The sequence below is a fragment of the Orycteropus afer genome, unplaced genomic scaffold (assembly GCF_000298275.1).
Source record: "Orycteropus afer afer isolate SDZICR_OR568_19922 unplaced genomic scaffold, OryAfe1.0 scaffold00047, whole genome shotgun sequence".
Taxonomy (NCBI): domain Eukaryota; kingdom Metazoa; phylum Chordata; class Mammalia; order Tubulidentata; family Orycteropodidae; genus Orycteropus; species Orycteropus afer.
The window spans coordinates 773162-787379 of NW_006921634.1; the positions used below are offsets into that span (position 1 = coordinate 773162).

At 36.6% G+C, this 14218-nt stretch overlaps 1 protein-coding gene across 1 annotated transcript in view; it reads left to right on the forward strand.

Annotated features, from left to right (window-relative positions):
- The window catches only part of FOLH1B (folate hydrolase 1B), a 121810-nt gene that overhangs the window by 66528 nt on the left and 41064 nt on the right, over nucleotides 1-14218 (forward strand). Inside the window, 3 exon segments of the mRNA XM_007938087.1 lie at nucleotides 7903-8028; nucleotides 10291-10477; nucleotides 13513-13606. Coding sequence (XP_007936278.1) covers nucleotides 7903-8028; nucleotides 10291-10477; nucleotides 13513-13606 — 407 coding nt within the window.

The window sequence follows — 14218 nt, forward strand, 5'->3', positions numbered from 1 at the left end:
TTGAACCGCCAGCCGTCTGGTAGCAGGCAAGTGTCTTAGCCACTATGCTACCAGAGCTCCCGTGTGTGTGTGTATGTGGTATTAATGATATTGTTTGATAATTTCCACATTCTGTTGGATCACCCTTCTTTGCAATGGCCACAGATAGGTATCTCTTCTAGTCAGTTGAGCAGGTAGCTGTCTTCCAAATTTCTTGGCATAAATGAGTGGGCGCCTCCAATGCTGCACCCATTTGTCGAAACATCTTAGTGAGTAGTCAGTCAGTTTCTGGAGGCTTGTTTTTTGCCTATTCCTTCTGTGCAGTTTGAGTTTCTTACTTCAGTATCATCAGTTCTTAATCATATACTACCTCCTGAAATGGTTGAATGTTGACCACCTCTTTTTGGTAGAGTGACTCTTTGTATTTCTTCCATCTTCTTTTGATGCTTTCTGCATCATTCAATATTTTGCCCATATAATCCTTTAATATTGCAACTCCAGTCTTGAATATTTTCTTCAGTCTGTCAGCTTGAGAAATGTCAAACATGTTCTTCCCCTTTGATTTTCCAACTCCAGGTCTTTGCACATTTATTTATTATACTCTACTTTGTCTTCTTGAGCTGGCTGCCCTTTAGAATTTTCTGTTCGGCTCTTTTATGTCATCATTTTGTCCGTTCACTTTAGCTACTGTCTATTCAAGGACAAGTTTCAGAATCTCCTCTGACAACCATTTTGATCTTCTCTTCCTTTCCTGTCTTTTTAACGACCTTTTGCTTTCTTCTTGTATGCTGTGTTTGATGTCATCACACAACTCATCTGGTCCTTGGTCATTGGTGTTCAATGTGTCAAATCTCTTCTTCAGATGGTCTCTAAATTCAGGTGGGAAATACTCACCTAAGTATTTTGGCTCTTGTGGACTTGTTTTAATTTTCTGCAGCTTCAACTTAAACTTGCTATGAGTAATTGATAGATTATTCCACAGTCTGCCTCTGGCCTTGTTCTTACTGTTGATATCGAGATCTTCATCATCTCTTTCCACAGATGTGGTTGATTTGATTCATGTGTACTCCATCTGGTGAAGTTCATGTATATAGTTACCATTTATGTTGTTGAAAAAAACAACATTTATTCATTTATAATGAATAAGTCATTGGTCTTGTAAAATTCTGCCATGCAATCTCTGACATCATTTCTATCACCAAGACCATATTTTCCAACTATTGATGCTTCTTCTTTGTTTCCAAATCTTGCATTCTAAATCAAACCAAACCCATGCCACTGAGTCAATTGCAACTGATAGTGACTCTATAGGACAAAGTGGAATTGCCCCAGAGGATTTCCAAAGCTGTAAAACTTCTCAGAAGCAGACTGCCTCATCTTTCGACCCTGGAGCAGCTGGTGGGTTTGAACTGCTGACCTTTTGCTTAGCCACCAAATACTTTAACCACTAGGCCACCAGAATGCCAATCATCAGTAATTATTAACACATCTTGATTGCATGTTTGGTCAATTTCAGACTGTGGAAGTTGGTGTGTAAATTTGAATAATAGTAGTATTAACTGGTGTTTTTTATCCAAACCTAAACCAAACTCAGTGCCATCAAGTCAGATCTGACTCATAGCCACCCCTCCTTGGGTTTCTGAGGTGATATCACTGTGGAAGCAGATTGCCCAATCTTCCTTCCAAGGAGTGGTTGGTGGGTTTGAACGGCCAGCCTCTTCATAAGGGTATGGCTATTTTCTGATCACTGATAGCATTGTACTTCAGGATAGATCTTGAAATGTTCTTTTTGATAATGAATGAAACACCATTCCCTTTCAATTTGTCATTCCCAGCATAGTGGACCATATTATTTGAAGTACCAGTATCATAGCTTCTAGCACCACAGCTACATTCAAGCTACGACAGTATAACAGACTAACAGATGAGTGGTGGAACATGTTCATACATTTCCCCATATGGACCTGCAAGGGTTTCTCTGTTGGCAATAACTTGAGTATGGGATTGCTGGATTTTCGAACATACTTATTTTCTCAAAGTCTAGCCTGTTTCAGTTTATGCTTCCACACTGATCATGTATGAGTAATTGTCTTTACTCATATCTTCATCAACACCTGAAGTTATATGGCTTTAAAACTTTCACCTCCCTAAATGTTTTATTGTTGTTTTACTTCTTATTTCTCTGATTCAAAATAGAGGTTGATCATCTCTAAACAGACTTGTTAACTCTTCGAGCTTTTTACTCTGTGAAATAATTACATCTTTTTTTTAACCCCCTATTGGATTTCTAGTCTTTTTCTTGTTAACTTGTAGGGATTTCCTTAATATTTTAGTTATTCATTCTATAAGGTTTTAAATATTGCAAATGTCTTCTTCTAATTTGTCACCTATTTGCCAACTTTATCTATGTTGACTTGTATTGACAATAAATTTATTGTTTCCTTTTTCATTATTTATAAAGATCTGTCTGTATAATCAGAAAGTACAAAGAAAATTAACTAATATAATAAAATCTTCATTTTAAAAAATAGCATTCAAATTACCAGTTATGAGTTAAATCTGTATGGACAAATAGTATATGACAGCAGAAAATTTTAAATAGCTCTAAGACATAAAAATGCATTTAAAATATTTTACTGTGAAGTGAATGTGAGCTAAGTGAAGAACACTGAGATTAACTGAGAAGTGAGAAGATTATGTAAAGAAACTAAGTGAAACAATGTTGTAAGGAGAAAACTACAAACCTAGTTTGTAGGTTTACTGTATAACCAGTTAAGTCTCCAAATGACTTTTGGACTTTGATAGAACTAGAGCCATAGAGATCATTAACTCATTTCTTTCAAGTAGATTTAAACTCTTCCAGATGAAGGGGAGGAGAGATGGAGCATGTGATTCCTTATGGGATTGCTATTTGTGTTCAAATATCAGATGAGTTTGTGATCTGGTATAAGATTAGAGTGTTATTCATTGGAGCAACATTAACCTAGCCAATGGTTTACAAATTCTGTTTTAAAATATGTATGTTTATATGTGTATTTAAGATATTTCATTACTGGTCAACTTTGAATCTATATATGAAGTCTCTGGAGTTTAAAATAATGGACTGTGCTCTAGGATATTTGAATTCAGTAATATGACTATGTCTATAATATATAGTCTAATCTAATAGTTCTCAACTTAAGTATGTATCACACTCATTTTACAGGCTTCTGAAACATAGATTCTGGGACCTGCCCTTGAGTTTTGATTGGAGCCTGAGAATATGTATTTTTTAACAAGGTCCTTGGTGATGCTGATTCTGCTGGTTCAAGGACTCTGCTTTAATCATCATTGAATTTAGCTCTTAATCCCGTCTCTAGTAACAAAAGCAGGAAGATGGCAGCTTGAAAGAAACAGGGAAAATTATAGGTTAACAATGCAAGATTGTATTTATTCCCAATCATAGAACAATGGTATAGTGTAAACTATACAAGAAGGTCATTGTCAGAAAACAAAGCTTTTTTGTAACTAACAGTGACAACTTGCATTTGAGAAGCGCTGAGAGGGCATATCTATCACACTTGTTTTCATTTTCAGAGTATACTGTCATTTTTTTAAACTAATAACTTTTCCAAATCCTTTTCCATCATAATAAGTTTTTCAGGATTGCTACTTTATCAAAATACAACATCATTTAAGACATTTAAAGAAACAGTCTCCCCCAAAATTGTAACATTAACTAAGTAACCATCCTCTGCTAGTTTTCCCTTGGGAGATCTGGTATTATAGTGCCTAAGGCACTTGACTGTTAACCAGAAGACTGGCAGTTCAAACACACCAGCCACTCCTCAGAAGGAAGATGGGGCAATCTACTTCCGTAGTGATACTGCTTTGGAAACCCAAGGAGGGGTCGCTATGAGTCGGGTCAGACTCAACAGCACATAACAACAACAACAACAACAACATTAAACTTTAAGTACAACTCTTACATGAAAAACCAATTTACTGAAATCAAATTGATTAATAACTCTGTTATTGTTTGCCGTCGAGTTGGCCCCAACTCATAGCGACCCCTCCTTGGGTTTCCAAGGCAGTATCACTACGGAAGTAGGATTGCCCAACCTTCCTTCCGAGGAGTGGCTGGTGGGTTTGAACCGCCAGCCTTCTGGTGAGCAGTCAAGTGCCTTAGGCATTATGCTACCAGAGCTCCTAACTCTGTAGTCACAGTTAAAATCAAATAAGAGTGAACTCCAGAGATGGCTAACAATTATTAATCAGACGTACAGTGCTGTCATTGATAGATCATTAATATTGCATTGGTCGTAGGAAGAAATACAAGAACTAAAAGTAATCCTTTCACAGTTGCAAAGATTCAGATCTCAATAAGAGATTTCTTCATTTTATTTAAAATTGTGCTCACCTTAGCACAAGTTCAAAGAGCCTGGGGTGCAGTGAATAAAGCACTCAGTTGCTAACTGAAAGGTTGGTAGTTCAAACCCACCAGCAACTCCACAAGAGAAAGATGTGCCAGTCTGCTTCCATAAAGATTATAGCTTTGGAAACTCTATGGGGCAATTCTACTATGTTTTATAGGGTTGCTATTAGTTAATTCTAGTTGAAACCAATGGGATTTTGTTTTGTTTTGTTATGTTTAATACCAGTTCACTGTTTGCATACTCTTTTTAAACTTATAAAATTTTTTTCTATAGCACTGACCACCTCTTAATAGACTAGATAATTTGCTTACCTACTAAGTTTATAATTTATTGCTTTGCTAACTTTCTCTCTTCCACATGAATGTAAGTCCACGGGTAGAAATTTGCTGTATCTCCAATGCCTAGAACACTCTCTGTCATCTGATAATAGGTATTAAACAAATATTTGTCAAATGAATCCTAAAATCAGCTGGATTAATAATTCTATTTCACATAAGGTATAAATTAGTTGCACACATGCTATGAAAAATGTAGTGAAAGAGGAAAACAGTAAATAAAAAAATGATAGAATACTGGAAATCTTTTAGGACTGAAGGCTTCAAGCTGGGAGGTTTTTCAGGAGCAGACATGGGATAATTTTAAGGAAATCTGTGTATATTCATCAATTTCCCAGGGTACTCTTTCATAGATTTGAAAACTAACCTGTGATGATAACCTGTCCCCACTTCTGAAAATTATTCAGAATTATTTTCCTTCAATTTTACAAATGAATGATGTCTCCCACCCATATAAATCATAATATGAAACATTTCTCTGAGTTGTAAAAATCTCTGGGGCACAGACAAAGAGGTAATTGGAAATAATTGCTTTCAATATCAAGAGAGTGGTAGATAATAATACCAAATCATTTGGCAAGTCAGATAGTTTCCAATGAACAAAATGAATGGTGAGCCTAATCAAGTTTTCAGCTGGTAACATTAAAATTAATTTTGGATGATGGCATACCATATGATTTTGGCATGGTGACTTGAAAGAATTCAAATAATTGAGTGACAGTTCCATAACAAAACATCTTTCGTACTCATCCCTGTTTCTCAGGTTTTGTCTATAAAAATAAGAAATATTAATAAAAGCAATGCTGAGCTCTATTGAATTCTGCAAAATTACTTTTATCCACAGATCCATGAACTAACTTTTGAAAGTCCCATTCATTCTATTAGGAAATGTACTTCTAGTAAAATATTTTGCTTAAGTATTACTTTTAAACATTTGTAATGAAGTGTTAGAATCAGTTTTATACTTACAATTCTAACAATAACTTAACACCTGAAGAATTTTTTTTAACACATACTGTCTGTCACAGGAAATAAATATTTTAAAAATTTCCACTTATATATACAATCTTATTCCAGAGAAGTTTGAAACAATTATTAATGAAAGACTTTCAAGCATAGCTAGATTCTAGATAACAGAATCTGAAAATAAATTTAGCATGGTAGACATTAATTAAGGAGTTTCTCTTGGGATCAACATCTGTGGAAGCCAGAGGAGATGAGCAGGACTGGGTAGAGCGAGAAGTTGACTACAGTGCCAGCCCAACAGCAGCTTCTGTTGACCCTGCAGGGAGCTGTGGAGTCAGAATGTTCCTTCAGAATTTTCGATATTCCCACAGGGAGCTCTGTTAGCATAGTGCCTAAGACACTTGACTGCTAACTGGAAGGCTGGTACATAAGTCAGTAAGTGAATATGGAGCACTCTGAGAAGGGGCATGGCCTTGAGCAAAGTGGCCTCTGTAACTGAGGCAATCCTGAGGTGGCTGGCAGCTAAGGGCCATCTGCAGCAGCCTTCCCCACAGCTGGGTAACAAGTACTTCATCAAAAAGGAATCTGGCCAGCACATCCCAGGTAAAATGCTGTGAGAAAAGAGGACAAAATACAAGTTCAAGGAGAAAAGAGAGTGATAAAATGCTGACTGTTGGAGAATGTGTTAGGAGCTGTAGTACCATAGTGCCTAAGGTGTTTGACTGCAAACCAGAAGGCTGGCGTTCAAACCCACCAACTGCTTCTTGGAAGGAAGGTTGGGCAATCTACTTCCATAGTGATACCGACTTGGAAACCCAAGGATGAGTCATTATGAGTCGTATTCGACTTGACTTCAGTGAGTTTTTTGGTTTTTTAGAGAATGTGTTCGTGCAGTTTTAAAATGGATTCTGTTGACTATTAATCCATATAGTATTTAAATTCTTCCAGGTAATATCAAAAGTCATATAAAATTGTTTCTAAAAATTATACTATCAATAATATGCTAGAAATTGCATTCTTTGCAACTATTTAAAAGTATGATTAAAAAAATAGATGTCAACTTAAAAATATATGAGGGATACAGTGCTTTTCAAAATTAATATTGGGACTAAGTAAGCAAAAAATGTTTGAAAAACAGTGATCCAACCTAACAAGTCAGAATGTTGGGACTCAGGAATGTTAGAAGATCTGCACATAATCATGCTACTAGTATGAAATGAGGCCCCAAAATAGTGGTAATTCCTGACCTGTTTTTCCCATACCATTTAAACTATTATTTATTAATGTACTCTGGACACTCTCTGAAGGAAGTGAAGCTTCCGTCAAAACTCCCAGAATGCCTGAACCCCTTGAAATTGCACATAGCTGTGTGGGTGCATATATATTAATATACATTTTTTCCAAAGAACACTTCTATACCTTTGTTATAGCCCCTATCAAGGGGACAGAAAGCCATCCTGTCTGTTAATTTGTCACACTGTGATATCTTACAAATTGCTATGACGCTGGAAGTTATGCTACTGTTATTTCATATATATATGAAATATATATTATTTCATATACCAACAGGGTCACTCATGGTGGACAGTTTCAGCAGAGCTTCTAGACTAAGACAGACTGATAAAAAAAACTCCTGATAATCTACTTCTAAAATTGTTGTCGTTGTTGTTATGTACCTTCAAGTCGGCCCCGACTCATAGCGACCCCACCTTGGGTTTCCGAGGCAGTATCACTACAGAAGTAGGATTGCCTAATCTTCCTTCTGAGGAGTAGCTGGTGGGTTTGAACCACCAGCTTTCTGATTAGCAGTCAAATGCCATTGGCACTATGCTACCAGAGCTCCTACTTCTGAAATTAGATAATGAAAAATTTATGGATTGCAATACAGCCACAACAATGGGTTCAAACATATCCAAGATCATGAAGATGGAGCAGGCCTGGGCAGAGTTTTGTTCTATTACACATGAGGTCACCATGAGTTGGAATAGATTTACATCAACTAACAACAGGGGACAAATATGAACAGAACTAATTATTTAATTCATACTTTCTAATCCATGTAATTGCCTTCTTGATTTAAGTGAATTCCTCCTGTGAATATCTTATCTGAGGCTTATGCCCTTCTAACCCTGTTGCTGCTCAAAGGTGACAAACAGTCCTTATGTAGAGAAACTCCTTTTGTACTTAATCATTCTTGATCTCAACAGGGTGATCTAGTCTATGTTAATTATGCACGGACCCAGGACTTCTTTAAACTGGAGCGAGACATGAAAATCAATTGCTCTGGGAAGATTGTCATTGCCCGATATGGGAAAATTTTCAGAGGAAATAAGGTAAAAATAATCTTTAAACCCTCTCTTCAAATAAAAAAAAAATTATATTGGGTACATCATGTTTTGTGTGTGAAAAACTGTCTCCTTAAAACTTTCTGAGAACCATAGACCTCTCCTGTTTTGCAGCATGCCCATCTTATGGGAAGGACACATTTATGAGCTTATAGGCAGGGGTATTCATTGAATTTGACCAGCACAGAAGTTGAGGATGAGCACATTTTTCTGTACCTACAAATTATGCCTGTGCCCTGGGAAGAAGCATACACTGGGTTTGTTTTTAGCCTTCAGTACCTTTACTTTAAATATTATCCCTGGACATATTTACTGAATTAAATTTTTATATGAGTTACTATTATAGGCATTCAACTGTGTGGATCATAACAAATTATGGATAACATTGCAAGGAAGGGAATTCCAGAACATTTAACTCTGCTCATGAGGAACCAGGAGCTCTGGTAGCATAGTGCCTAAGGCATTTGACTACTAACCAGAAGGCTGGTGGTTCAAACCCACCAGCCACTCCTGGGAAGGAAGATGAGGCAATCTACTTCCATAGTGATACTGCCTCGGAAACCCAAGGAGGGGTCGCTATGAGTCGAATCCGACTCGACGGCACATAACAACAACAACAACATGAGGAACCTGTACATAGACCAAGAGGCAGTCATTAGAACAGAACAAAGGGATACTGCATAGTTTAAAATCAGGAAAAGTGTACATCAGGGTTACATCCTTTCACCATATTTATTCAATCTGCATGCTGAGCAAATAGTCTGAAACACTGGAATGTATGTCTGAGGAACACGGCATCTGAATTGGAGGAAGACTCCTTACCAACCTGTTATATGCAGATGACACAACCATGCTTGAAACTGAAGATGATTTGAAGCACTTACTGATGATCAAAGACTATATTCTTCAGTATGGATTACACTTCAACGTGAAGAAAGAAAACAAAATCCTCACAATTAGACCAATAAGCAATATCATGAGAAATGGAGTAAATGTTGAAGTTGTCAAGGATTTCATTTTACTTGGATCCACAATCAACACCCATCAAGAAATCAAACTTCCTACTGCACTGGGCAAATCTGCTGCAAAGGATTATTTAGAGCGTTAAAGAGCAAAGATGTCACTTTGAAGACTAAGATGTGCCTAACCCAAGCCATGGTATTTTCAATAGCCTCATATGCATATGAAAGCTGGGCAGTGAATAAGGAGGATCAAAGAAGAATTGATGCATTTGAATTGTGGTGCTACTGCAAAATACTGAAGATACCATGGACTTCCAAAAATCGAACAACTCTATCTTGGAAGAGGTATGGCTAGAATAGAATTCTCCTTAGAAGTGATAGGGGCCAGACTTTGTCTCAAGTACTTTGGTCATGTTGTCAGAGCAACCAGGCCTTGGAGAAGGATATAATGCTTGGCTAAGTAAAGAGTCTGCAAAAAAGAGGAAGACCCTCAACAAGATGGACTGATACAGGGCTGTGACAGTGGGCTCAAGCATAGCAAAGATTGTGAGAATTGAGCAGGACCAGGCATTGTTTTGTACCAACCCAGCAACACCTAACAACCACCACAACAACGTTATAGAAATAAAGGAGACTGATTTACACTTAACTGTTTTAAAAATTGATATCACTTGATTTGTTGACATTTTTGTTGTTTGAGGAATTAAATTTCAAATATATTGCTCCCTTTCCAGCCATAGAACAATAAGAATCTGTCCTATGGAATCTATTTGCTTATTGTATTTCTAGACTAATGGAGGAAAGAGCTACCTTTAAGATGGAAATTTTCCCAAATTTGCTTCTCTGAGGGATAGTCCAGCTCTGCCAATCAAAACCAAACCCACTGCTGTTGAGTCAATTCCGACTCATAGCAACCCAACTGGACAAAGTAGAACTGCCCCTTAGGGTTTCCAAGATTGTAAATCTTTATGAAGCAGCCTGGCACATCTTTCTCCTGTGGAGCAGTTGGTAGGTTCAAGCTGGCAGCCTATTGGTTAGCAGTCAAGTGCTTTAACCACTACACAAGCAGACTCCTATTCCAGTTCTAGGACCTAGTTTTTAGAGCTTATAGCAGGAAAAAGAAGAAACAATTCTCTGAGAGATATGTGTTGGCATTAAATAAAATAAAATTTATATTAAATTAAAGATTGCAAATGACGTTTGGTTACTTTTAAAGTGTAATTTTGACAATTGTTATCACCAAATCTGGAACAACTAACTTGCATTAAGAAAAGACACTGCTTTATAGGTTAAAAATGCCCAGCTGGCGGGGGCCAGAGCAGTCATCCTGTACTCAGATCCAGCTGATTACTTTGCTCCTGGGGTTGAGCCCTATCCAAATGGTTGGAATCTTCCTGGAGGTGGTGTCCAGCGTGGAAATATCTTAAATCTTAATGGTGCAGGAGACCCTCTCACACCAGGTTACCCAGCAAATGGTGAGTGATGAGAACTCATTTACTGGGGAAAAAAAAAGTCACCCTGGAGGTGACTCCAATACATGGCGACTCCATGTGTGTCAGGGTAAAGCTGCACTCGGTACGATTATCTGTGGCTGAATTTGTGGAAGTATATTACCAGGCCTTTCTCCCAAGGTGCTTCTGGTAGATTCAAACCTCCAATCTTCCCTTTAGCAACTGAGCACACTAATAACTGTTTGCACAATCCAGGGACTTTGCAATGAACTTCTTGTTTCTAGGTACCCTCAAGTTGATTCTGACTCATAGTGACCCCATGTGACAGAGTAGAATTGCCCCATTGGGTTTTCTAGGTTGTAATCTTTACGGGGGGAGTTCTGGTAGCACAGTGGCTAAGACACTTGCCTGCTAACCAGAAGGCTGGCGGTTCAAACCCACCAGCCACTCCTCGGAAGGAAGGTTGGGCAATCCTACTTCCGTAGTGATACTGCCTCGGAAACCCAAGGAGGGGTCGCTATGAGTCGGGTTTGACTCGACGGCACATAACAACAACAACAACACAATCTTTACGGGAGCAGATCATAAGGTCTTTCTCTCACAGAGCCACTGGGTGGGTTCGAATTGCCAACTTTCATTCAGGAGTGAGTACTTAACCATTACACCACCAGGAAACCGTCCTCAATCATTTTAGAGAACTTAAAAAAAAAAACTTATATGCTTTTATTTAAGAATTTCCTCCTTTGATACTTAATTGAACTATGTCTTTTTGGTACTGTTTTGCGTCTGAGAAGTAAATTAAAGAGTTCAGAACTCTGAAAAATATTGGTTCATTATCCCTTACTTGAAATCGTTGGGGCTGATGGTACATATAGCATATTCTGCATAACACATATATGGGGCTGGGACAGAATACAGTGAACAAGTACATAAATATTTTTTCAGCAAAGTGTATGAATATTCATGCTAAATGGGGGTAAATAAAGAATATACATAGCTTCATGTCATTCTCAAGTCAGTAGATTAGTACTTCTAGAAACTTGGAATGACACATTTAGAATGAAGAGCCCAGAAAAGGCTTGGTGTACAGTTGCTACATAAAGATGGTAATGATAACTATCATGAAACATTTCCTAAATGCCAGTCTTTTACATACATTAATTCCTTTGCTTCTCATAGCATGTAGTATTACTGTCTCTGTATTACAGAGAGGAAAGTTAGACTAGGAGGGGTAAGTAATTTACCCAAGGTCACTAGACCACTGTGTAAGGAGTTCAAATTCAGGCAGTTTTTCTCCTAAACCACATGCTTTTTTTATGTTGAAATGCTCTCTTGTGAAATTGTAAGTCAATCATTAACAAAACAACTGATTTATTTAAAAAGTGCTCAACTATTTGAGCTTGTTTAAGAAAAATCTGTGATTATTTAGTTTCTGTAGTTTAAAAACTAAGGTTGTATAACTTGCATAAAAAGTTTGCCCAAGTATTTGGTATATTTATACTATAATTAATCCTCCTCTAGTTTCTCCATTACATTGTAGACTCCTCTAACGCTTATGTATTTTTGACTTTGTAATCTCCTTAGAACATAGTACATTCTCATAGTTGTTTTTTTTTTTTTTTTTTTATGAAGGTGAGGGACAACAACATATGTGTTTTCCTGATGATAAGATCATACTAATCTACCAGAACTTTATTTATTCCATCTTTTCATTTCCAATTTGTAGAAAATATAATTTCTCCAAATATCTCTTAGTTGTACAAAGCTAAAATTATGGGGAAAATTTAGAATAATTGGAATTTTTCTGTTGAGGGTTCTCAAATTTACATGATGAGATTGGGGTGGAGGAATCATGTTATATCCCTTTGGAGTAACATTTCTTGAATTCCCTTTCTGCCTTATTATTTTTCATTTTCCTTTTAATGTTACTTTTTTATCATAGCTATTTCTATCTTACACAAAATTAGCATTATCAACATTTTGTCATCTTGTTTCATGTGGCAGTCCCCGTTTTCTGTTATTATAGTAGAGAATTTGAAAATTTCATGTATCGTATCATTATGTCATTTTACCTATAAAAAGAAAAAAGTGTTTTCGATTACCTAAGTTTGTTACTAGATTCTTTTCTAATTTAGAGAAAAAAAATAGCTCTTACATTTTTTAAATCTCAAGAAATGACAAAATACGTGTTTTTGTTTTAATTGAGGTATCATTTACCTGCAATAAATGATTCAGTTTGATAAAAAACTGCATACATTTACATCACCCAAAATAAGATATACAACATCCCCATCACTCTAGAAGGTTATCTTGGGCCCCCCTTTTTTTTTTTTTTTTATCAATTTCCACTGCATCCCCCAGAAGTAACCACTTTCTAATACAACTATTACCATAGATTAGTTTGCCTGGTTTTGAACTTCATTTTTTAGTGGAATCAAAGGTGTGTATTCTTTTGTGCCTTACTTGTTTCACTCAGTGTAATGCATTGAGTTTGTCCATGTTACTCTATGTATTAATAGTTTGTCCCTTTAAATGTTTAGTAGCATCCTAGTGTGGTACTCTGCTGTTGTTGTTGTTTGCTGTCGAGTCAACCCCGACTCACAGTGACCCCTCCTTGGATTTCCAAGGCAGTATCACTACGGAAGTAGGATTGCCCAACCTAGAGATTGGTTATTCATGCTCCTGTTGATGGACAGACACCTGGGCTGTTTCGAGTATTTGGCTAATATAAATAAGCTACTATGAACAATTTTGTACAGATTTTTTTGTGGGTATGTGTTTCATCTTTCTTGGGTAAATGGAATTGCTGGATAATAGTGTACATTTCTTCTTAGCTTTAAATTTCAAGAGTTCTGTAATGTGACCCTAACATTTTACATTCTCATCAGCATTGTATGAGAGTGTCAGCTGCTCCACATTTTTGTTAAAATTGTCAATCTTTTTTATTTTAACAATTACAGTAGGGATGACATGAGGATGTGTGTAATGTATTTGAGAGAAAACTTTTTGAAAGAACTAAAATTTTTAATGAAGAAAAAGCTGATTTTTTTTCCCCCCAGAATATGCTTATAGATATGGAATAGCAGAAGCTGTCGGTCTTCCAAGCATTCCAGTTCACCCAATTGGATATTTTGATGCACAGAAGCTCTTGGAGTAAGTTTTTCAGAAACAATGGAGTGTCTATTTGGTTACTTCTCTATAATGGCAGTCTTCACATTTTATACTTTTATCTCCATTATTTGAAACTGAAATTCTTGGAGATGGGTAGAGTGTGTAATTTTATTACCACATTAAAGAATAATGGTTCTATTCTGGAATGTACTTTATAGACTGGTGTAAAAGGTTTTAAAATGGACACCTATTATGTATGTAACTAGGGAAAAAAGATAAGAAGGAAGGAGAGAAAAAAGAATCACATGGTGTTAGATGTGACACTAATGTAACCATGATGTTTATCATTCAACTGCTCTGGTTAACAAGTTTGGAATCAGCTTCTCCCTTACTGTGTAGTAGAATTACTTGACTTTAAAAATCATAAATATAGTTTACTTTATATGTTTTTAATTAATTGAAGTTTATAAACCATTTTGTAAATGCAACTATCATTAATAACATAATTCTATGGGAAAATGTATTTTACATTCCAGAAATAAAACTGCGGGAAAAAGAGCAGAGCCCAAATCTACCAATTAATGATGATCCATAACCCCAGCTGAATACCCTGCCCATATTCTCAGACATACACACACACAAACAACAACAACA